The following is a 25,231-nucleotide window of genomic DNA, read 5'->3' as shown; positions in this document are numbered from 1 at the left end:
GGGCTTGATGCCAGGACCTGAGCCGAAGGCAGAATCATGACCTGAGCCGAAGGCAGACACCTAACCAACTGAGCCACCCAGGCACCCTTATTTATTTAAGTTTTATTTATTTAAGTAATCTCTACATTCAACATGGGGCTTAAACTCATGGCCCCAAGATCATGAGTTGCCCTCTCTTCTGACTGAGCCAGCCATGAGCATGGAAAACCATTATGTTAGAATCATAATAAGCCTATACATTACACTGAAAAAGAAAAAAAAAAAAAAGTTCCAACCGTTTCCAAGTAGTATTTTTTCTCTCACCACAGCTCTAAAAAGCTTATGCTAAAAGTACATCCATGACATTGATCTCTAAAAAATTTTGTCACATGTTCTAAGGGTCCATCCTTAAGATCACCAAAGGATTTCAAAAAACCAAAGATGGATAACTAAAAACAAAATGAAGCTAAGTTGAAAAGCATCTCTTGCTTATTTCACAAGAAAATTAATAAAGCTTGATTCTTACAGTGGCTTGGATTTTGTCACTTTAAAACAGAATAGTAAGATATTCTGTGAATTTTCAAGAAGCAACATGTTTAGGCTTGTTTTTATAATCTTGGCTTCCTTAAATGTATGTAGCAGCTGAATCAACCCTTATTGCACTGAAGCTTATGCAGAGCTGTGATCATATTGATCCAAAAGCTAAAAGCATAAGCAGCTAGGAACGTGGAGTACCATCCACCTTTAAAGAAAAGGCTCATAAATAGCCTTACCTATAAATTTTAAAGAACTCATATTTCAGCTGGTTTCATTACACTGCCACTTAATGACATAAAACATAAATAGAACTGCTTTTAAATGCAGAGAGGCACACACAAAAAAAACAATTACATTGCAAGATTCCACAGCATGTCAATGTTTCTAATACCTATAGGGATCTTGACTAACTAGAAAGGAGAAAGCTGGCAATTTAGACTAGATAACATTTTGTACTTTAACTTGGTGACTTCCTTGGCTGATTGTGATCTGTGAGGACTCTGCTCTTTTCTTCTACCTTCAATGGAGTAAGTGTATATTCTCGTCAAATTCTTTACTAAAACATTGCAAAACATCTCTGTGAAGGAGCTATAATGATACTTAAAATTTTCTGCATGCAAAAACAAGGTAAAATATCCAGTTAAGGATGGACATTAAAACTATATAATACACCTGGAATCTTTTAGTTTGTCTCCTCAAGGTATTTTACAGTTTGTAATTCCTAAAAGGCAAACATGTTTTTTTATCAAGACTCTCACCCTCACCAAGGCTGAAATAAAAAGGCCAAACAACCTCCCCAAATGCTAAATACATGATGAAAAAGTTTTTTTTTCCTCAGTTGAGTTTGTTTTATTACTGAAAGTTATATGCTGTTTTGCCACAGTGATAAAATATACTAATAACACTTTACCCCATACCAGATCTTATCTTGAAGTCTTTACGAGTATTTCTTATTTAATCCCCACAACATCTCTATGCGTAAGTAATATAATAATTTTTACAAAAGAGGAATCCTGGCTCAGTACTCACTCAAGTAGGCAGCAGCGCTGGGATCAACAGGTCAGGAAAATGCCAGAAACCGAAAAGCTACTAAGAAACTGTCAGGCTCCTTGAAGTTAGCTTCTCCTAAACATTTTTTTAATACTTTTGTTTAAAAGTTTTGGTGAAAGATAGTATTAGAAGTTTCATGTTAATTCCATGTAATTTCAAGGGTGATTTTCAGAGAATAATAACAATAAAAAGGCTTATTTTCCTAGAGAAGTATAACTTCCTCTACAGAGGGAAAGGCAGACCAGAAAAAGAGAAAAGCAGGTAAGCAAAAATGTTCCACAACAGTGATTTTTAATTATAAGTCAACATGGATTCTATGCCAGCATTTTGCAACCTGAACACAAAGCTAATCTGCTAGGAAATACGGGGGCAGGTTCACAGAATCCAGCGTAAGAAATAACGATAATAACTGGGAAATGTCTTTATTAGAGAAAGAAGTGTTTACTTATGGGAATTACTGGATCAGTAAGCATTGATTCAAACATTCAAAATAAAGCAACAGCGGCCAATTACTAGCGAGACACAAGCACAATGAAAGTGAAAACTGTCGACCTATAATAGACGCTTGTCCTATAAATTCTAATCTGTTTAGCTTAAAATGCACTCATGCGCACCCAGAACACCAGAAAACCAAGGAGTTGAACTCAAAGCAAAGACAAGATTTCTATACGGCGCACATGACAGGGAACAAAAGAGGTGGTAGAAGGAAGACACCCACCTCTAGGTTCTCACATAAAAAGCTCAGGAATCAAAACCGTGAATCAACCGTTAAAGTTCTAGTGTGTGAAAGGCAAATGGTACAGTTTAATACCCGTGGGAAGGGAGGTTCCTTTTTAAAATTAGCTTTCGCCTCTTCTCCCACCCAGATCTTTGTGCCTCCGTGCTACCGCTGAAGTTAGGCGGCAACACAGAAAAACGCCGCTAGCTATTTCGCCAGGTCTCCCACCTTTCAAGCCCCGGCGTCCAAACACACCTGACGGCTTAAGAGGGCCGGGCCGGGGGCGGGTAAGGACGCGGCACTGGGCGCCGTCTCCTCCCCTAGGGTCGGGAGGGAGGTCAACGCCGGCGGAGGGAAGCGGAAGGTGGGAAGTGGGAAGAGGAGGACACCGCCCCCTAGGGGAGCCGCGCCGCTAGGCGGGGGCCGGGGCGGGAGGAGGCGGCCGGTAGGGAGACCGCGCCGTCGGGCGGGGCCGTCGCTCCAGCTGGCTCGGACCGCGGCGGGGCGGGCTGTAGACGGCGCGGCGGAGCCTAGACGCCGGCCCGCGGCCAAGGAGAAAGGTGGCGGCGGCGGCGCGGACGGGGACGAGGCGGCGGCTCGCCGCCGTGACCCTCCTCTCCCCTGCCCGACCCCGGGAGCGAGTCGAAGGCGGCGGCGAAGGAAGGAGCGAGAATGGCTGAGACCTCGCCGCCACCCACCGCCAGCGCGGAAAGTTGCAGCGAAGAGCCGGCGAGGGGCGGGGAGCAGCTGCTGGAGGAGCCGCGCCGCGCTCCAGCCGGGGGCGCGGACCGAGAGGGCGAGGCGGGGCCGCCGCTGGCCTCCGCCGCCGGGCAGTCGGAGCCCGGCTCGCCAGTGGCCGCCCCCTTCTTCCTGCTCTACCCGGGCGATGGAGGCGCCGGCTTCACAGCGCGCCCGCCGCCGCAGCAGCAACAGCGCGCCTGGAGGACCCCGCCGTCGCCGGGCTCCCCGCTGCCCTTCCTGCTTCTGAGCTACCCGAGCGGCGGCGGCGGCGGCGGCAAGCACCGTGAGTGGCGGCGGGAAGGGGGGACTCGGCCGGGAAGGCGGGGGAGGGGGAACTGCCGCGGTCCGGGCGCCGGACTGTTTACCTCCGAGTCTCCCCAGGCCGCGGGCTCCCGCTCGGCCTCCCCTCCCCTCCTGAGCCGGGCGCTCGTCCTCGCCAGCCTCCCACGTGCTCCCCGGTCCCAGCCCCGGGTCCCAGGCTGGGAGCCTTCCCGAAAGAGGCCGAGGAGGGGGCGGCGCCCAGAGACCCGGCCGCGCGGTTGGCCCGCCTTCTGCGGGCTCCCGGCGCCGCGGCCGCGGAGTAGGTGTGGCTGCGGCGCTGCCGCCGCCCGGGCTGCCTCAGTTGTACCACTAAAATTTTTACCAGCATTCACGCCACATCCGTAGATATCACAGATGTGTCCCCCGATTGAGAAGAGAAATCAGGAACAGTGCCCAAGACGACGAGAAGGGAATGTGTGGCTTTGGAAGGGCCCCTCGCGAGATTGTAGCGTTTGGCAGGGAGAGGCCTCCACCTTTTAATAGCACGGATGGGGGAGCCCTCTGATTGCAGCGGACCCCACTTTGTGCTTTATCAGTCAACAGATGTTTATTGCTACTGGCCATGAGCGGGGCCCTAGAGTAGGGCAATATGTATAAAAAGACTTGGAGAGTGTTAAATCTGGTTTAACAAGACAGGGTCTTACAGTATGAAAATGTGGCTGAAGATACAAGGCGTGCGGGGCGCCTAGGTGGCTCAGTCATTAAGCGACTGCCTTCGGCTCAGGTCATGGTCCCAGGGTCCTGGGATCGAGCCCCACATCGGGCTCCCTGCTCCACGGGAAGCCTGCTTCTTCCTCCCCCACTCCCCCGCTTGTGTTCCCTCTCTCACTGTGTCTCTCTGTCAAATAAATAAATAAAATCTTTAAAAAAAAAAAAAAAAAGATACAAGGCGTGCTATAAATGTCAAATACTTCCCTGTATGAGTTCTGAAAAGGGGGAGAAACTTGCTTAGGGGGATGAGGGAATCTCTCTTTCCTAGAGATAGAGCTAGAGATTTCTTTGATCACTGCAACAAACCTTTTAACTGCTCTACACAAACAAGAAATCCCGACTTTGCCTTTTCTACCCTCCCCCATCCATCCCCTATGAGAAGATTAACATTAGTCGAATATTTTCTGTGTGCATGTGCTGTGAATATCAGAGTTAATCCTCACGTCTCTGTGAGGCAGATGATACCACGTTTTCAGATAAAGCTGTATCAGTATTATTGAGTGATCTGTCCCAAGTAACAGCCTTAGAGAAGGAATGAAGTTGACCCAGATTCCTTGTCTACCAAGCCTGTCCTCTTTAAGCAAACCCCAGACTTTGGAAACTGGTAGCATGGTTCTCCTAGCTTAGGGGCCATTGGATTCAGCTTGAGGTAGTAGTCCAGTGTCACCTTTTCTGTATTACCTAGAAAGAGGGCCAACACTGACCACTGCCTAACAGTCTTAGTGAAACCATAGTTTGTGTGTTGGGGTGGTCTGTGCTAATCTCCAGATGGGAGTGTCTAATCAAGATAGAAATTAGCCCTTTAATAAGCAGAGGAGGTAGAGATAAGAATATTCACATTTCTGTTTTCTAAGGAATCTGCTTTCTCGTTTGTTCTTTAAGCACAGCCTCTTTTTTCTCCTTAAAATTTTATTTCTGTGTAATCTGCCTATTAACCACATCACTATAGAGTGAAAACACTTCTATCAGTTCTTTATAACTCTTAATAGTTGTGGTACAAAGTTTGACAGAAGAAATTTCAGTTGTTGGCCAGTGTCATTTGTGGGGATTATCTGAACTTAGGTTAATTTATTTGATTCTTCCTCCTATTAAGGGTTGGCTTTGTTTTTTTAAGTATTGTTAGAAAATTAGGGCCATATAAATATAAATGTTCTCATTGTTTAAATCTTTACCATGAAAGAGTACATTGAGTACAAAGTGCACTTTCCCCTTGGGGGGTCACCCCCAACCCATTTCTTTTCAGAGGATATCACTTTTGAGTTTGGTGAGTTTTCTTCTGTAACTTGTGCATGCATTCACAGACATGTATGTATTCATATTTCATGAGGCCTTTTCCCCCTTGTGTAGGACCTTCCACACCAATTTCTCATAAACTATATATAATGAAGGAGCCACTTTCATGCCATGGTGCAATACTTTTAATGCCTTCCTTTTTCACCCTAACTTTTGAAGTCTTCTCGTGGATGGACAGGATAAGTCAGAGGTGGCTTCTTGGTTGGAGGGAAGAGGCACCCCTGCTGTGTACATAGTTATCAGCTTCTATTGACCGTTACTCATTTCTTCTTCCAACTCCCGGAGCTATAGCAAACATTGATGTTTATGACAGTGACAGGCAAATAACCTACATCTCTGCTCTTGTCTTTTCTAATTACAGCAGTGTTCCAAAAAAAAAAAAAAAAAAGGTTCCACTCAACAAAGAAGCAGCTTTCTTTCTGTATTTGTATATGCTGTTTTGAGATGGTGGAAGGGGCTAAGAGAAGAATAGAAAGAAGAAAAAAGGTGGGAAGGCCTGAGAGCATTACTCTGACCACCCACTTTGAAGTTGAGTATACCTAACAGTGAATACCTTGGTTGGGCCCAGGAAAGTGCAGAGAATGAGGCTTCTGGAAACATTCACAGATGCACTTTCTCACAGATGCACTTTAAGAATCCATGATTTGGGGAAGGAACTTTCTCATTTGTGTATAAACGCAGGAATGAGTAAGGGAAGAAAAATAGTTGTATGTCTAGTTTATACACATACAATATAAAAATATATATAGATGTACATGCGCATGTATATATATTATTGTGTGTATGTATATATTTATTCACTGATCTTAATTTATCCTCCATTGACATTTCTTTGTGTCTTCTTTTTTCATCAATTAATAGTCTTCCAGAAAGCATTATGCTTTTTTTTTATTTATTTGACAGAGAGAGAGAACGTGAGAGAAGGAACACAGCAGGGGGAGTGGGAGAGGGAGAGGCAGGCTTCCCGCCCAGCAGGGAGCCCGATGCGGGGCTCCATCCCAGGATCCTGGGATCATGACCCGAGCCGAAGGCATACGCTTAACAACTGAGCCACCCAGGTGCCCCCAGAAAGCATTATGCTTTAACATGGGTTAAGAATCACTATCTGATCCATTAAATGCTATTTTGTCAAAGGACAGATAGGATCACCCCTAAAAAAAAAGAAAGAAAGAAAAAGCCTTCAGAAATGTAGCATTTTCAGACAGTATTTAATTGTAGGTTAGTGACTACCAGAACTGGAGTTTAGAACTCCAGAGCATCTAATATCTAAGTGCAGGTGGGTCCCTTCTGCACAAGGCTGCAGTGGCCCGAGCTGGGTCCGGCCCCCATTTCCGGTGTGCTGTGGCTGCAGTAACCTGGCTGCTGCAGTAACCTGGCTGCTGCAGTAACCTGGCTGCTGCTTCCGCTTCCCCGTCTGGCTTTTATCGCCACTGATGCCTCAGCTGTCACAGCGTGTCTTCCCAGCCGGTTTCTCCCCTTCTCTCCTGCCTCCTCTCGGCTCCTCTGGCCTAGCATGATCAGAAAGTCAGAGCACGCTCTGATGGACAAAGCAACAGTTTCGGTATATTAGAGCTTATCTTTGAGATTTTGTTTTGACCGCTCCCCTCTTGATAATCATAGGTTGATTCTTTACAGTTTTCTTTTTTCTTGTTTCTGAACTTAGCTTCATTCTGGATACTAGAGGATCCTAAAAGGCTCTCCGTTAGATGAAAGAAGTTTTACTATAGTTCTATAACCCAAACAATTATAAATAAAGGAAGTGAGTAGTAAGATAATTGTAGTACTTGGTGGCTGCCATTTATGGAATATTTTTTATGTGCCACACAGAGAGCTAAAAAGTTCACATGTATCAGTACTTTCCGATTGTTTTTTTATTTCTTAAAATTTCCAATAGAAGTGCCAATACATAAAACTACTCTCTTAACAATGAAAACTGAAAAGAAAAAAAATGGGAAGGAGGATTAGTCCATATAGAATTCATATAAGTAGATGGCTACAACATGTTTTTCATCAGAATATTTGATTCAGTATCTCTAATTAACTTACCTAATTTATTATAAAATACAAAAATTCTGATAGGGGAACCTTGGATTTAGAACTTTACATTCCAGAGACACAGATCCTGTAGTTTTAGGATAGTTCTTATCTCAAATTTTAGCACCAATCGGAATCACCTGGATATCTTATTAGCACAGATTTCTGGCCTTCTCTCCAGAGATGTTTGTTTGTTTATTTTTTGTGAGGTATAATTGACATATAACATTATATCAGTTTTGTATGTACCACATAATGATTCAATTTTTGTATATAATGCAGTTTTTTAAGTGAAGTACAGAGAATGAATTCATATTCCTGCATAGTATGATACTACAGTTCATGTTCTTAATCACTGTCTGCTCCCTCAAATCAGTTTAGGTAGAAGGCAGTAAAATGTGCTGAGAGAGAGCAGAGGAAAGGTGGCAAAGAAAGCAACTTTTTGGACTAAAAGACTAGTATTGTCCTCAAAACATATTCACCTGACTTATTCTATCTTGTATCTTTCTCCTTTTTGCTTGGCTTTTAACAGAAATCTATGTTAAAGAGGTAGAATCCTACAAAGAAGCTGAGAGAACATATTTTTCTAGTGTAGGTTATAGATAGTAAAAAGTCTGGGAGGGGGTGCCTGGGTGGCTCAGTTGGTTAAGCGACTGCCTTCGGCTCAGGTCATGATCCTGGAGTCCCTGGATCGAGTCCTGCGTCGGGCTCCCTGCTCGGCAGGGAGTCTGCTTCTCCTTCTGACCCTCTCCCCTCTCATGTGCTCTCTCTCTCTCATTCTCTCTCTCTCAAATAAATAAATAAATAAATCCTAAAAAAAAAAAAAAAAGTCTGGTAGGATGATGGTGAGAGTGTAGCAGAATTAACTGGATGGTATCTCCTTGTTATCTAGTATTTTTGGAAATTCCTTAAATAATTAAGAGAGTTGCCTAAAAGACATACTGCCACTTTATCATTGTACAAAAGGTAACATGTAGCCATCATAAATAAAAGAATCCCATTTTATTTATTTATTTATTTTTAAGTAAGCCCTACACCCAATGTGGGGCTTGAACTCACAACCCCAAGATCAAGAATCACATGTTCCCCACTGAGCCAGACAGGCACCCCAAGGAATCCCATTTTAATGAATTTTGCAGGATATCACAACTGTTATATTTCCACCCAAACCTTATTAAAATGGAAACTTCTTCCTATAGTGTAAAGTGGCTCAACTATGAGCTTTAACATTTATTTTGAGAAGTCAGCAGCGTATCATAAGCACAGCTTGAAATTATGAGAAAGGAAATGCTTTTAGAGTTTTAAAAGCAGTCATACTTGAGATCTCGAGTATCAATATGGTGTCTCCCCCCACCCCCATAGCTACATCTGAATAATTATGAAAGGTTCATGGTCTTCCTAAAACATCAGGCGAGGGCTGCTGGCCAAGGTGGTATCCCTGTTTGCAGGGCCCGTCTTTGTGACTGGCTGGTTCTACAGTTGCCCCATACCAAATAGACTGGACAGCAACAAGTGTCAGAGGGGGAGGCAGGGAAGGTGGGGCAGAGCTGGGAAAGTTTGAAACGCTGTGAAACAGAGAAGAGAGACTGTCAGACTGACAGCAAGAGGCATGCAGAAAGCAGAAGTTGTTTGAGCATGCTGCCTTTTAGAGTGTAGTTCCTCTAACTTTAAATGTTTTTAGGGACTCTTGAGAGACATACACATCTGTTTCCTCTGCCTTGATGAACTTAAGAAATCTGGTCATCTGATACGAATGGTTGGTAAAACTCTGACCCATCACTTCTTCCCTCCTCAAGGCCTGAGAGATGCCCCAGCGTACCCTTTGCTCACATTTCCTTTTCACTTTCCTCTACCTCAGTCCCGTGAGCTTTCATCCTTCCTGACTTAAATTTCATGTGGTGATAGCATGGGGTTTTATCCCCCCCTCAATTCTCAAGCACTAACAGTGATGATAATGGCTGGTATTTACTTACTGCTTACTTTGTGCAAAGTGCTATGCTGAGCATTTTATTTACATTACTTCCTTTAACTCTGAAGTAGTTAATATTGTCATTGAAGAAGCAGGCACAAAAACAAGTAATTTGCCAAGGTTACTGAGCTTCTAAGTGGTGGATCTAGTGTTCACTGTGGGCATTCTGGCTCTAGAGTCCACATGCTCGCAGCTTCCTTCATCAACTCCACCACTGGAATCCCATCCTAAACTGAAGGCTCCTTTTCAGACAGCAGCAACCCTCTAGTTTCTCATTCTACTCAGCAAAGCCCTGCTTGCTAAATGAATAAATGAATGTGAAATTCACAAGTCACCGATTTGATAGAGAAAATAGTTATGGATGTAAACAACACTGAATAGCCATCTGTGTGACAAGGACTTAGGAATTTCTTAAACACCTGTAATTGCCTGTTTCTTGTTTATTACCTTGTTTTTCATGTCTAGTGACTAACATATAGTAGGTGCCCTGTGCATATTAAACTAATGAATGTTATGTACAAATGAATAAAGTCTGTTAGAATGACTTGTTTGTTGGGGCATAAATACAGCTTGATTTTGTAGAAGTTGGGGGTTTTCATGGGTAAGTGAAATAGGAGGGTGAAAATATACAATTGCAAGAATATAGAGTGCTTTGGAGTTATATATCTATACCAAGTGTCTATTAAGACTCTGATATTTGGTAGGTACTGTTTTAAGCAGATGTATAAAGGTGTGCAAAACAGGCAACATTCTCAACAAGCCCATGACTTTTGTGAAGCTAGTTATTTAGTTTTATAGCTGAGTAAATTAGGACAAGAGCAGGATAAATTTCCCAAGATCATCTAATAAGTTGCTGGTAGTTTTATATCTGTACATCATTGCCTACGGTACTTAGCCATGCAGTCGATTTTTGTTATTAAGGTAGGAGTTAGCTCTAGTCTTATGCTGGTTATTTTTAATAAGTGAAAAGATTATGCATTATAATACTCCTGGCGGTGTTTGTTTCTAAACAAAATAATGATAACTCAGATTCTCAGGTATAATAATTTTATAGTACTAATTATCATCCTCAGTTAATATCTGCAAAGTAGTACTGAGTCTTTCAAATGTTATAAACCTAAAACTGTAGAAATCTCAGCATTAGAGGTGGACATAATAGATTTTTGTCTGAGAGAGGGAAGGAAGTGAGTGGGAGGGAGGACTGGAGCATGTGAAAAAATCATGATCGTTCAACTGAATAATCTTATAATTTAGGGGTGCCTGTGTGGCTCAGTTGGTTAAGCCTTGGACTCTTGATCTCGGCTCTGGTCACGATCTCAGTGTCATGAGATGGAGCTCTGTGTCGTCAGGCTCACGCTGGGCGTGGAGTCTGATTAAGACTGTTTCTCCCTCTCCCCCCCCCCCCGCCCCCCCCCCCCGTGCACTCTCTCTCTCTCTTCTCTCAGAAAAAAAAAAATCTTATAATTTAGCAGAAACATCTGGCCCTTTCACCAATGTCATCATGATGATGATTTATCAGAGAAACCCTTCTGTGCTAATAACAACTAGTAAAATGTTGGGGCTGTAGGGGTGAGATTTTTCTTAAATTGTAAAACTGTGTTCCAGGAATCTTTGGGAAGTAGAACTTGTGAGCTTTAAAACTGATTTAGTTGTACAAGTTGATACATTTTTTAAAAACACCATTATGGGGCGCCTGGGTGGCTCAGTTGGTTAAGCGACTGCCTTCAGCTCAGGTCATGATCCTGGAGTCCCTGAATCGAGTCCCACATCGGGCTCCCCGCTCTGCGAGAAGCCTGCTTCTCCCTCTCCCACTCCCTCTGCTTGTGTTCCTGCTCTCGCTATCTCTGTCTCTGTCAAATAAATAAATAAAATCTTTAAAAAAAAAAAGAATTAAAATTATACATTGAGGGGCGCCTGTTTGGCTCAATCGTTAAGTGTCTGCCTTTGGCTCAGGTCATGGTCCCAGGGTCCTGGGATCGAGCCCCGCATCGGAGTCCCCGCTCAGCGGGAAGCCTGCTTCTCCCTCTCCCACTCCCCCTGCTTGTGTTCCCTCTCTCACTATGTCCCTCTCTGTCAAATAAATAAATAAAACCTTAAAAAAAAATTATACATTGAAGTTAGCTATTTGAAGAACTTCTGGAGTGAGTCATTTTAGAAATTAATTCCCACCTTCATTTATCTTTTCACACTACGGAATGTATCCAGTGTTCTTATATATGCCCAACTAAGTTAATGGATGAGGAGGAAACTTGTTAAGATGGTTATTTCCAGCTCTTTTCCTCAGAGTGGAGGTATAGTAAGTAGTATATCCTTCACGGTGATCAGGAAGAATGTGGTTGCAGCACACAGCAGGAAAGATCCGTGCTCGGTTCTCAGTTTCTCAGAAAATACTTATAAACCTAACTAGAATGTATAAGAATAAGTGGAATATATGGTTTGTGAAGTGTGAAAGTTAATAAAAATTTCCTCTTCCTCGAATCTTAAATTGAAATTCATATTTGGGAAACTTTATAGGGATGTTGCCTGTGTTATTTTGGTTTTGCTTTTCGTTTTGTTTTTATTTTCCCTAATTAAAATTTAATCCTTGGGTTGGCGTGCTGACATTTCAAGGTATGAAAGAAAACGTGGACTTTGGTTTGGGGACATTAAGACAGATCTTGGGGAGCGCCTGGGGGGCACAGTTGGGTAAGCATCAGACTCTTAATTTTGGCTCAGGTCATGATCTTAGGATTGTGAGATTGAGCCCGACATGACGGGCTCAGTCCCGAACGTACAGCCTGCGTGGGAATCTCTCCTTCCGCCCTCTCTCTACCCCCGCCCCCCCAAAGGCAGATCTTGAAATCCCAGATATGCTGCTTGCTAAGTTGTGTGATCTTGGGCCAGTGACTTGGCTCGACTTTGGTTTTTTTGTATGTAAAGCGGAGATACCAATATCTGCTTTGCAAGATTCTTGTGAGGATTTGATACAGTATTTATAAAGCACCTAAAGGAAAATAAGAGTTAATAAATGATAGGTACCTTAAGTCATAATTTTTCCACATTGTATAACAGGGACATTGAGCATGACAAATCATTCTTTTTCTTATAATAGTAGCTGAGTAAATATTCTTAAAAGGAATGTGACTTCTGACTTTGACATGTGAATCTCATTTGCTTTGGATCAATTTTAATGTGGAAAATTTGAGCTGTGTAAGCAGCTAGAACCTAGTATTATTCAGATCATCACCTTGGATTTGAATTTCACCTAAGCCTGTTAGTTCTGTTTTAGGGCCACAGACTATACCTCAGTCCTCCTCACAACTACCTTATAAATATGTGCCTTTATTCACAGGTAGGATTGAATGAGAAAAGAGTTCCAAGGTTTGTCTCACTGATGACTTAATGTTACCTTTACATTCTAAGCTAATATTTACCTAGTAAAGACCCAAATGTAAAAACAGTGCTAAACGATGTTTAGAATTATTTTTATTGGTTTACAAATAGTGCCTGTTTTCATAGTAAATTCATTGCTTGTGAACAATGAGTAACTGTTCAAACTGAAGATTCAAGGGTGTTTACCTGCAAGCAGGTTTGCCTTAGAGGGTGGAAATACAGGTTTTCCTGCTCACTCACGGTTCTTATTTCTGAAATGACTGCTAATACCTCCTCAAACTGACAGATGAGGGAAACTCAAGGCTAGCTCCTGCAGGAGGGTTTTTCCCTCCCTTTGGGCTTCCCTCCTGGTGTCTTCTACTTGGAGAGAAGAACCTTTGGAAGGAGTATTATTAACCAGGTTTCTCTGCTTATTGACCTAGGTGTTCTTGTTATGCTGGTGTGTTGTAATCAATCCCTATCTGTTCAGGGTTAGTAAATGCTTCTTGGCTGGTTGGTAAAAAGATTGTCATGGTTTGTGACAGGCTCAATTCAGGTATTAGTGGACCCAGGAAATCTCAAAGCATTCAGATTTCTTTTTTGTTTTCACCATTCTATATTTTAAGAATGTATCAGTGACTTACAGTCTTGGTGCCGATGTACAAATAGGGCTCTTTGGCATTGTGATTCCAGGAACTATTCAGTGTAAGTTTCATTTAAAGGTTTTAATGACTGCTTATAAGGTTTTGAAGTATTGCATAGCTTAAGGTTTTAATGTATAAGATGGAAATGTATATGGCTAGAAAGGAATCAACCTGTAATTAAATGTGAATGGGTTAAATGAAGGCTTGTGTTCAGTATTTGGATACATAAATTCTGCCTCCTTGAAGAGGTGATCTTGTCTTACTGCTGCCTGTCCAGTGCCTGGATTGCTGCCTGGCATGTGGAATACACTTAGTGAATATTTACTGAGTGAATAAATGAATGAATGAATAGCTCTGGGTCCAGATGTAGGAGAATGGTGGAAGAGATTTAAATAGAAATGAATAAACCTGGGATATTTTGTTTTCCTTAATAACTTGCTAATTTTCTTCCTAATTGTAAATAATCATATATGTATATGCATTTTGACATTGTACCAGCTTGCTTTCCCTCTGCCAGTTTGAGAAATGCCTGTTTATCTAGAGTCTGGTTCTTAGCATTTTTTTCTTTGAGCTCAATCTCAAATTAGGATGAATCATTTATGAAATTTTAATATTATATTTAAATGTTACATAGCATGCATATGTATTGTATATAAAATATAATTATAATACGGAGAATTTTTTTTTTAGTTCTCAGAAATCAAGGTATCCTTCTAACTAGGAAATCCCTAGAATGAGAGACTTTTAAAAATAAACATAGTTTTATCTTCTGATTAGAAACATAATACATACTTTATGCAGAAACTTGGTAAATACAGCAACATCAAAAGGGGGGGGTTGCCATTAATTGGAAAGGATTTTGCTTTTTTACCATCAAGTTTTTTTCTTGCACTTCTGTCCAGTCTAGAAAGTCAGGTTTTTGTACCTTGGGGAAGGAAATTATAAATGCCTAAGAGTATGATATTTAACTTGAAAATCTGTTTTTGCTTTTTCTTAAAACACCACCTTTAGTGGACTAAAGAATTTTAATAGCTAGGTATATGAGAGTAAAGATTAGAGGTGAATTATGTGCTTGTTAAATTCATCTGTCTCTTTTATCATCTCTCCTGTGGAGTATTACCCAGTGTTAATTGTCTTCCTATTATCCAGCCCTTTTATCCTAGAGTGAGGGAATTGATGAGGATATGTGCATTGTGTTATGTCTGATCACAGTTTGACTAGCACAGTCTGGAAGTGGGTTGTACAGGATGAGAGCAGCAGCCTAATTGCTCTCCCTGCATCAGCAGCATCTATAAAGCATCCTGGGAATTGCTCGCCCCACGTTCAGAGCAGCTGGTCACATGAGCCTGGATTTTCAGTTCAGTTCATTAGTCAGCCATTTTGGTCAACACCCTGCTTACTGCGCACAACCAATCCTATTAGAACTCAGCATCCCGGCTCATCTGAGCAGATCCTGGAAGTGATTTCTGCAGTTCAGGATTTTTTTTAAGCTAAATTGAAAATATTGGTTTATTTTTCAGGGTTGGTTTTTTTTTGTTTTTTTGTTTTGTTTTGTTTTGTTTTTTTCCTGCACAAAGGAGGATTTTTCACTTACTCATGCAGAGGCCAGTTTTTTAAAGCCAGCTAAGGTGGCATCAGCTGTGCAGGATTTAAAGCCGATAGCTCAGCTGAAAAAGGAGGGGGTAGGGAAGAGAAGATAAAAGGAGAGAAGCTAGGAGAAGACCAGGCATCATCTTATTTTGCTATGTGGTAGGAACTATCTATGAGAAAAGATAGTATTAAATTGTTTATCTTGAGCAATTGCTTCTTAAACCGTAGGCATTTTTCCTTGTGATTTGTTTTCATCTCCCCCACCCCTTTTCTTGAGAGCTTTGTTCCAGAGCTTTGGATTTGGGGTTTTTTGGTGAGGAGGTTTTATTTATTTTTGTTGGGGTGAGTGTGTGTGTGAGTGTGTGTGTGTGAGTGTGTGTTGTGGTCCCAGCTGAGTCATCATGTCTGCTCTGACGCCTCCAACCGATATGCCAACCCCCACCACTGACAAGATCACACAGGCTGCCATGGAGACCATCTACCTTTGCAAATTCCGAGTGTCTATGGACGGAGAATGGCTCTGCCTGCGAGAGCTGGATGACATCTCACTTACACCTGACCCAGAGCCTACCCATGAAGGTATGGTCAGACCCTATCCACTAGTATCTCACCAGCATCCTCATTGTTACAGTAGGCTGGGAGGGTCAGGGAGAGGTAGGAAGAACCCATACTTTAACCTGTTAGCAACCATGAAAACCTTTCATCCTTACCTACTACCCAGTTGCCCTTCTGTACTTTCGGGGGAAAAAATATTTTTTCTCTGCCCCCTGAGGTATCCTTTCAAAAGATGCTGGTGCCTATTTAGAGCTCTTTGTCTTTATGCCTTCTAAAAAGAACATTTGAGGTCACTTACCACATTTGGCCCTAATCGATAATGAAGAAGCTATTAGTATTGATTAAATACTAAAATATTATGGAAATTGCAGTAATTCTTAATAGAGTAAGTTAAGACAGCAAGACTGTAGGATTGTACATGACATAGTTGAAACATTCGGTGTTTTACCAAGGGGCATCAGAGTATAATGTTAAACAGGCTATGATATCTAGAAAATATTTGGTCAGACATTATCTTTTTTTAATAATATGGACTATAGATGAGAAAGCAGTTTTACATTCAGTGCTTTTTGAATGAATATGGACGCTTAAAAAAGGATAATGCCTTATAAAGGTTAAACATGATTAATAAGGTAATCCCTTCCCATGGAATCTATTGGCCATTGCTTTTTATAAGTTATTTGTGGTAACTGTGATGACCCATTTGAAATTTCCACAGTCAATACCTTTGAGACTTTTGTGGTCGCTTACTTAACTTGTGACTTTCTCCTAGAACCTTTTCTAAATTATCAGAGGTTTTCAGTTTATACCCCTTAATTCTGCTAACTCAATGCCATAAGGAAGAGAATTAGTTTGAGTCCTAGATGCAAATATTTTTGTTTTTTATGGAGTGGCCTCTTAGCTAGTGTTTATTCTCTAGCTTTAAAATAATGACAGAAATGCTCACAAATGAGAAATTCTTTATCAACATCTGCCTGGTATTTAGGCATATCTCCAGAATAGAGACCGTAAGGTGAGCTGCACATAGCAGATTGGGTTTGGGAAAAGTGATTCCTTGCCCTTGACCTTATATTGCAATCTTATCATGACTCAGATCTCACCCTTTATTCTGAAAAGGATTTTATTTTCCCAGTTGGGCTTAGCCTTGAGAAAGTTTTAGAGCGGATTAATATCTCAGAACACAAAGTATTCATTTTGGTGTGTCTTTAAGTCGTTTTTAAAACCCTTTGCATCCTTTAACAATTGGTTTGTCAATTGGGCAGCTTCCTGTGGCTCTAAGTCTCAGAATCAGAACATGCACAAGGGTTGGAAGACATCAGCTGGAATTCCATAGAATGCCAGTATTGTTTAAAACAGCCTCCAAAGGTTTAAGAATCTTGAGGGAAGAAAAACACATTTTTAGAACGCTACCAAGAAGTCTTTTAGCAAATGCCTCAATTTGCATACTTTGTTTTCAAAAATATTCTCATCCATATTGAAAGTAATGCAATATGAAATACACCTTTAATTATAAAACCTAGTATATCAGTGTCTGAAAAATAATTTTTAGCAATTTTAGTACTTTGACTATATATTTGTTTCTAGAACAAGATTCCTTTGAGTGAGCAAAAGTGAGCTGTTCGGTTCATGTAAGCATTTGTAGTGGTGCTGTATGAATCCTTCAAGGGGCAAACTGTGATGGAAAATGTACGTGGCCTGCAACCTAAGCTCTAGGTGGCACATCCTTTGATTAAGGAAAATAGACAAATAGGGAGTTCCCAACACCTTAGAACCAACTATAGAGGGTGTGGAGGAAAATAGGGAAATGCTGTCATTGAATTTTGGAATTTTGCCTTAAATTGGGCAAGAGAAACAACAATTTCAAATGATTAGAAATGGAAATAATAAAAGAAAGTCCAGGCCCAGGAAGGCGTCTGTAGGTTTAGTGATCTAGGAAACAAGGTGGTGCTTTACAGGGCTTTTATTTCCTTGCTCTACTAGCTAACTCAGAATGTCTGAACAGTCATTTGGACTCAGGAAATGTCTGCTTTAATATTAATACCAGTGATAATTATTTAGGTATAATTTAGCTATCACCAGGCCAGTGATAATGTGAATCTCACCTTGTTGACAAAATGGAGCACCTGGTGCCTGGACACACAGGAGTATTCATACTGTACTTCCCAGCTGACTCATAGAGGGAAAGATATCTGACCACACAACTCCTGCAATGAGGCATCCTGACTCCCACAAGAGAAAATGGGCAAAAAGCATCATATACCCTTGTAAGACGATAATATAGATTGTGTGTGCCCTCAGCAATAGAAGCTTTGCAGTTTCCAACTTTTGTTTTCTAAAAACAGAGCTCCCACCTCTCACTCTGCAGCCTAAAGTATAGGCCTAGACCTAGAGTTTCTGCCTAGCTTGACCCTTAAATACATGGGAATAGAAGCATTCATTTCATTATTCCAGTGCTTATTGGTAGTTAGGGAGGTGATCTCTCGGTACACTTTTTTTATTTTTTTTTTTAAGATTTTATTTATTATTTGTCAGTGAGAGAGAACACAAGCAGCAGGCAGAGGGAGAAGCAGGCTCCCCACTGAGCAGGGAGCCCAATGCAGGGCTCAACCCCAGAACCCTGGGATCATGACCTGGGCCGAAGGCAGATGCTTAACCAACTGAACCACCCAGGCGTCCCTCAGTATACTTTTTTTCCCCCAGTACACTTTTTTTAAAACCAGGAGGAAATCTACAAATCTATGATTGTAAGTAGATTTCCCCTAAAGACAAGAGCCTAGGATTGATTCCACAGGAGAGGAGAGGGTTCCGAAAAGGGCTTTGTTCAATGAGTGAAACTGGGCTGGACACTGTACATAACTAGGCGATCATCAGGCAGACGTGGGGTGAAGGGGAGACATTTCCAGCAGTACCTGGTGAGCTGGCTGAGCTGGAGAATAGCAAGTAGTTAGGAGCGGTAACTATCTCATTGTAGGTTAGGAGGATTAAGTGAGATAATTAATGAAAAACACCCTATAAACGTTAGTTATGTGTGTAATAGTTATTCATGGAGCCACAGTTTGAGCCGCACCACATTCTTAAATACATTACCAATTTAATGTATATTTCTGTTTTTTATAGCTAACTTTTTAGAGCAGTCTAAACTAGTTGTTTACGAGACAGACTAAAGTAATAGTAAGTAAGCTTAAATTCACGTTTTAGCATTGTCCTTTCTTGGACCTCCATAACCAAAAAAATAATTGGTTAAAAATATGTCAGTTATCAAGCAATACTTATTTTCCTAGTAACCTTTTAAAGAATGGGAATCCGACGTTGAGAGACAATGCACACAGATGATCAATTTAATACAATAAAATATACCATCTGGTTACAAAGACAGCTATAGGCTTTGAAGTTACTTTTTTGACTTGGGAAACTTCCTTTTCAAATACAGATAATAAGAGACAGACTGTGGAAGAAGAGATCTATTGGGCAGACATGGTGATTTCCAGGTTACTGTAGAGAACTGTATGTGATGGTGGACTTCATACGTGCCATTACTGCATAACTCTGCAGTGTCCCTGGTACTTGCAGTTTGCTTTAGTACTAGTTCATTACAAGAGCTGGCATTTTACTGTCATGTATAAAGAGAGAGCTTATCTGAAACATCTGCAAGTGTAGTAATGATGCTGCTTTAAAATGCGAGGATGTGTTTTGGTCAGTCTGTTGGTAGAAATATTTACTGGACATCCCTCCATGCAAAGTCCAGTTCTGGGGACTAAGAAATTGATAGCCCTTCACATTTCCTAGAGGACAGTCTGGGTACAAATTATGGATACAGATTTGTGATCAGGTTTTTCCATTCAATAGGAAACACTTTACGCTTAAGATATAATGGGGAATAGTCTACTGATAAGATAAAAATAAGCAAGGAAAAAATAGATGTAATGGAAAGTGTTATTCAGTGACTATGGGAAATGTCTGGTGCTGAGATAACCCCATTGACATTTACTAATGTACTTTTACTCATTAATATTACTGCACCCTAGTATAACCCTATCCTGCTTGGGGAACTTCTTATGTTTTCATGTAAAAAGTGCATGTCCCAATGGGCATTTTGGCAGGGGAAGCCAAATGGCTATTTACCAAGAAACTTCATAGCATGAATTCACTATAGTCTAGTGCAGGGCTGGGCGCCTGGGTAGCTCAGTTGGTTTAAGCTACTGCCTTCAGCTCAGGTCATGATCCCGGAGTCCCAGGATCGAGTCCCACATCAGGCTCCCTGCTCAGTGGGGAGTCAGCTTCTCCCCTCTGAGTCTCTCCCCTCTCTTTCTCTCTCTCAAATAAATAAATAAAATCTTTAAAAAAAAAAAAAAAAAGCCTAGTGTAGGGCTTCTAAACCTGGGATCCTTGATCCTAAAAATCATACATAAAATTTTATATCTGTATATTTTTTTTCTGGAAGAAAAATCCTTAGTGTCCATTAGTACCCACCAAAGGAAAAAAATAATACTTAAGAAACTCAGTTTTATCATACAAACTCTTGGTCCTTCATTCAGCATACATTTAAGTATCCTACTTATAATTTATGCACCATACTACAGTAGGTCGTAAGGTACAGTACAGTGAACAAGTCCAGTCCTCTGTATTTTCTGGACTTATTGGCAAGTGGGGGGTGTGGAGTGGGGTACTTCAAGTGAAATAATAGTCATTGCAGTACAGTGGTACAGAGTAAAAAATCTTATTCCAGGGAAGATTCCCAATTGAAGTAATGTTTGAGGTAAGACCTAAAACGTATACAGGAGTTATCTGGGCATAAAGTGGAGGCAACGGGTATTGGGGGAGTGGGGGTGGTGAGGAGATAGTACTTTCAGAGACCCAAATGCCAGAACTGAAAGATTATCAGTATATATTTTTAGCCACTTTCCAAATTTCCTTTCCATGTAATTTTCACCTCTTTAACCAGAAATATTAATAAAGCCACATGCTCTACTAGTAACAGAATGTTAGAGGTAGTGATGAAATAGATTTTTTTTCTCTTCTGATTGTGGACAATGTTAATTTTTTAACCATAAAATCTGAAGTGTCTTCACAGTGAATACGTTGTATTATGTGTGTACATTTACTCCTATACTTTAATAAAATGAGTATATACTAGATTATATATGAATTTTAATAGCCCTCCTACATAAGACTTAATAATAGTCATTTCTCCAAATTAATAGAAAAACCAAACAACTATTACTCTTTTATTTTATTAAAAAGTATCAAATTTATTTTGTAGCTGGTTTCATTTTTAAATTAGAGCTGTTGAGCACTTCTTCTAACAAAATTCTTTATGAGAAGTAGGGAAAACAGTAATAAGCTATTAAATCCTGACAGTGAACAAAATTGTGGGGTCATGCATTTATAAAAGCCATTCTTAATGGTAAAAAGTTTAAAACAGCTATTACTCTTAATATTGAGCACCAGTAACATGCAAATTTGTGAACAGACTTCCTATTTTCACTTATTTATATGTGACCATTCCCTTATCTTTTTGATGATAAGCGTGTATTTACTGAGAAAATTATAAGCATACAATGCTTGATGCTTCTTATGTGAAATTAACTGAAGTTGATGAAAAATCAAGGCTGCAATTATTTTCATAAGTGAACATGTTAATCATATCAAAAGTATCACTTGATTGAACTATATAAATGAACTTTTCTGCATTTAACGCAACACCTGTATACACACAAGGCATCTGGCTATTACAAGTTTCCTGTTATGCTTAAACAAACAGTGCTATGTGTGTTGGGGCATAAAGGAAGGATATCTGTGCTGTGTTCCACAACGAAGTCTTAATTTTGTTTTTCATTTTCATTTCTAAAACTACCAGGAACTAATTATGTCACATCTAGATTCCTACACCTAACTTTCACCTTTTCTCCAAACCCATTTTTCTTCCTATACTGATTCATTCTTCATAAAATTGCCAAAGAAGTCTTCATGAAAGGAAACTTTTCATTCTTGTACAAGAGCCCTGTTTTAGGCAGCCTACTCTATTACATGTAGAGTACTCCTGAAAAGGGGGTGATGGGGTTGTCGTGGAGGGGATGTTATCATTTATTGAGCAGTGATTTTGATGCCAGGAACTGTTTCCTCTAAGTAATAGGTATGTAGTATCTCATTTAATCGTTACAACAACCTTTGGAGCCTAGGTGTTATTATTACCCCCCTTTTACTAGTTGACACTTGGGAATGTAGTAAGTGGTAGAGCCGGGATTCAAACGCAGGCAGCCACCATTCAGCCTGCTTGGGACACTCCAATACCAAAACTCTGAATGTAAGTCCAACAGCAGACCTGCATGTAACAGAGGGCATCTTCTCTGGTTACGTCTTTCCAGCAATTTTGTACACAGTTGCTCACAGCATTGGCCAGCTTAAGTCCAGTGAATGTCAGAATGGGGCCAAAGCATGTCATTTGGGATGTGCTTGGTGATTGCCATCAATTAAATTGGAGATCTTAGCTTTTATCCACTTGTTTTCATTTTCTTCTTTCCACTCATTTTTATGAAGTACATGAAAATATTTACATGATTGCACAGATACCACCAAACAGCAAAAAGGGCACATTGCTGAAACTGACCTGGCTGGCAGGCAGCAAGCACCTTTATGTGCTAAATTTAAAATGTTTCTCAAGTAGATGTACAAAATGATGGGAAAAGAGAATAGTGGTAAGAGGAGTATTCATGATTATGGATTGTTTGAAATAGTCACTACATTGAATCCTTAGTCTTGAAAGGCCAAGTATTTCCATGCCCTTCGTTGGGTAATTTTACTTATCTGATGTTTTTTTTTCAAACTCCCGTTCAGTACCTAACGATTTCAGCCAGCTGGTTGATTCTCACTTCACCAGGACCCTGATTATTCTTGCTATTACACTACTCCCTCTTGAGATTCTGTATGCTGACATCAAATCCGGAAATGGAAGGCCCCTTGACTTCCTTCATCCACAAGGCCTTCTCTAGCATGCGCAACACTCTTCATTTCCTGAATCATTGGGTACTGTCTGTGCCACTTTATTGAATGCGCTTGGAATCATTCTCCAGTGATTAATTTTAATCTGTGTGATTCCTCATTTATGAAATTATGTAGAAAGTTCTTTGGGGCAAAACTTTTCTTTTGCATCCTTCAGAAGGCCTCATGGTACCGTGTATTGTTTATGGTAGCTATCCAACACACTTTGGGTGAACTCAGTAATACCTCCTAACCCCACCAAATAATCAGTGGTGAAAGGAAAGATTATTGAAATACCTTCCCTCCATTACACACAATTTATGTTTTTTGAGTTTTTTTAATTTTTTAGTCACTTATTTCCTATTCCAGACTCACTATATCTTACTTAGAAAATTGAAGTTTAGTATAATGTAATAATTTGTTATTGTTGTTTTCTAATATATCCATGAATAATATTCAGTGCTGATGAGAGTGCAGGAAGACTTATGGGTGGGCTCTGCTGGTAGGCGTATACATTGGTGCAGTCTTGTTGGAAATCACTTTATCACTGTGAATCAAGAACCTCAAAAAATTAAGTTTCAGTGATTATACCAGACATCCATCTTCGGGAAATAATCAGAGATACTGATTCAAGGCAGTTTTATGATTTATAGTAGCAAAACCTTAAAAAGCAACTCAAGTAGCCGAACAGGAAAATGGCTCAATAAATTCTAGAACATCTATACAACAGGCACTAAAAATGGTGTTGGGGAAGAATATTTAATGGCTAGGGTATTGTTTAGAATATAATTTTTAAAAAGCTGTCTCCCAAACTACATACACTGTGGTCACAATTTGTGTTAAAGGAAGGGGTACACATTCATCACAAGTAAAACAAAATATACCAAAAATGTAAAAAGTATTCCTTCTGGATAGTGGAATGACAGGTGATTATTATGGTATCTTTATGCTTTTTTATGTCTTCCAAATATTCTACAAGAGGATATATTACTATAATCAGAAAAAATGCTATTTTTTTAAAAAGCGGAAAGCTTTTTGAAAACCACAGGTGCGCAGTCATCCATCTGACTCATATTTATTAAGTACTTTCCATAACAGTTTTACATATCCATGAAAAGGAGCAATTGCCTAAAAGCAGAGCTACTGCTTCAGATTCTATCGTCAGTATAATTTTTTTGTATGTCTAAAAGACGTTTTGAGTTTTTTCACGTCATAGGCCTGTGTTTATTTACTGGCATGCCTTGTTTTCAAAGCTGTCTGAAAGCTGCATGCCGTGCACAAGGGTGACCCACGGGGTCTAGACTCGGGTACATTCGGTACAGCATTTGATTTATCCCTTCCAGAAGTGTTCAGAAAATAAAACCTGAATTGTTAGGATTCTGGTTTTCACAGAATCCTGTTACTGTTCTATGCTTTTGATATGGCACATGTCCTTTTGTAATCTGCCCTTGGTTAGATTACGGGAACATTTGCTGCCACCAGCCGGCATAGCCTCTGATCTCCATTGTCAGGTTCTCCCAAGTTGTGATTACGTGTGCACAAGGCAGTCTTTGTGAACTTTTCAAAGTGTGGAGGTGGTAGCTTTCAATACCATCTCACAAGCCTACTGGGCAAAGTTCTTTGGACAAAGTTCATCCCTTCTTGTTGCTCTGCTGTGGAATAGCTTGGCTAGTCACCCTTTCAAGGTAAGTTTTGCCCAAGTTTTATAAACTCCTGTCTGAGAGAGAAATATTAGCAGAGCTACATGATGCCTCTGAACTGACTGTAACGTGCTCTCCATAAAATCCCCTTTCTCCTTCCCTGGCCAGTTCCTTCCCACCTCCTAATGCCCCTGCCCTGGTGTCCGCTTCAGGGCATTGTCCTTAATCACAGTGACTTACCATCTTTCCTCCCTATTGGTGAGCTTTTCTGGACCTTTCTTAAAGCTTTTTCTTTAACCTTTAATTTGTGCCTTTCTTAACAGAGTTTACATTAGCTCTTCTTTGGGTTATCAGCTTCCAGTGCCAGAAGGTCATTTCTCATAACCTGATCACGGACATATTTACCATTTCCCAGACATAAATCTGTAGCAGGTTAGATAACTACTCAGTGATGGAGCTCAGATTGGAATTCAAGCTGTCGGGTTCCCAGCCTTGGGTACCCATGAGACCTGGCTGGAAAGGGCAAGTGATGTGATTTGAAAGTACCCACAATAGTCTCTGCTCTTCATTGTGCTGTATTTTGTTTTTTTTGGCAGTGCCAGCTTTTTGGGGGGAAGTAGAAAGTATAATGAGGCACAGTTTTCCATTATGGCTTTTCCAGCCCCCCCGCCAATCCACTATGACTGCTATGAAGTACTTTTTTTTTTTTTCCGACAGAGAGCAAGATAGAGAACAGGAAGGCAGGGGAGGGGCAGAGGGAGAGGGAGAAGCAGACTCCCCGTGAGCAGGGAGCCTAATGTGGGGCTTGATCCCAGGACCCTGACCTGAGTCCAAGGCAGCCGCTTAACTGACTGAGCCACCCAGACGCCCCTGAGGTGCTTTTGAGTACAGAGGAGTAAATATGAAAAACTGTTCCTTACAATTTTTCATATTTGAACTTTGCTGGAGAACAAACAGAAAGATTTGATGAGGGGTGCCTGGGTGGCTCAGTCGTTAAGCGTCTGCCTTCGGCTCAGGTCATAATCCCAGGGTCCTGGGATCGAGCCCCGCATCGGGCTCCCTGCTCAGCAGGAAGCCTGCTTCTCCCTCTCCCACTGCCCCTGCTTGTGTTCCTTCTCTC

General features: G+C 40.9%; 1 protein-coding gene across 5 annotated transcripts in view; it reads left to right on the top strand.

Moving 5' to 3' along the window:
* Positions 1-2,796: 2,796 nt before the first annotated feature.
* RUFY3 (RUN and FYVE domain containing 3) overlaps positions 2,797-25,231 on the top strand; it is a 76,534-nt gene continuing 54,099 nt past the window's right edge. The window contains exon 1 of one of the 5 annotated variants that reach the window (XM_044912931.1): positions 2,797-3,308. In XM_044912931.1, coding sequence (XP_044768866.1) covers positions 2,957-3,308 — 352 coding nt within the window. In that variant the 5' untranslated portion in view covers positions 2,797-2,956. Of the gene's footprint in view, positions 3,309-15,087; positions 15,518-25,231 lie in introns of those variants that run through there. The other 4 variants (XM_021702231.2, XM_044912934.1, XM_044912932.1 and 1 more) reach the window with 4 other exon arrangements.

The sequence above is a fragment of the Neomonachus schauinslandi genome, chromosome 2, assembly GCF_002201575.2.
Source record: "Neomonachus schauinslandi chromosome 2, ASM220157v2, whole genome shotgun sequence".
Taxonomy (NCBI): Eukaryota; Metazoa; Chordata; class Mammalia; order Carnivora; family Phocidae; genus Neomonachus; species Neomonachus schauinslandi.
The sequence above is the reverse complement of the archived record's forward strand: the minus strand, read 5'-3'. Positions and strand labels throughout refer to the sequence as shown.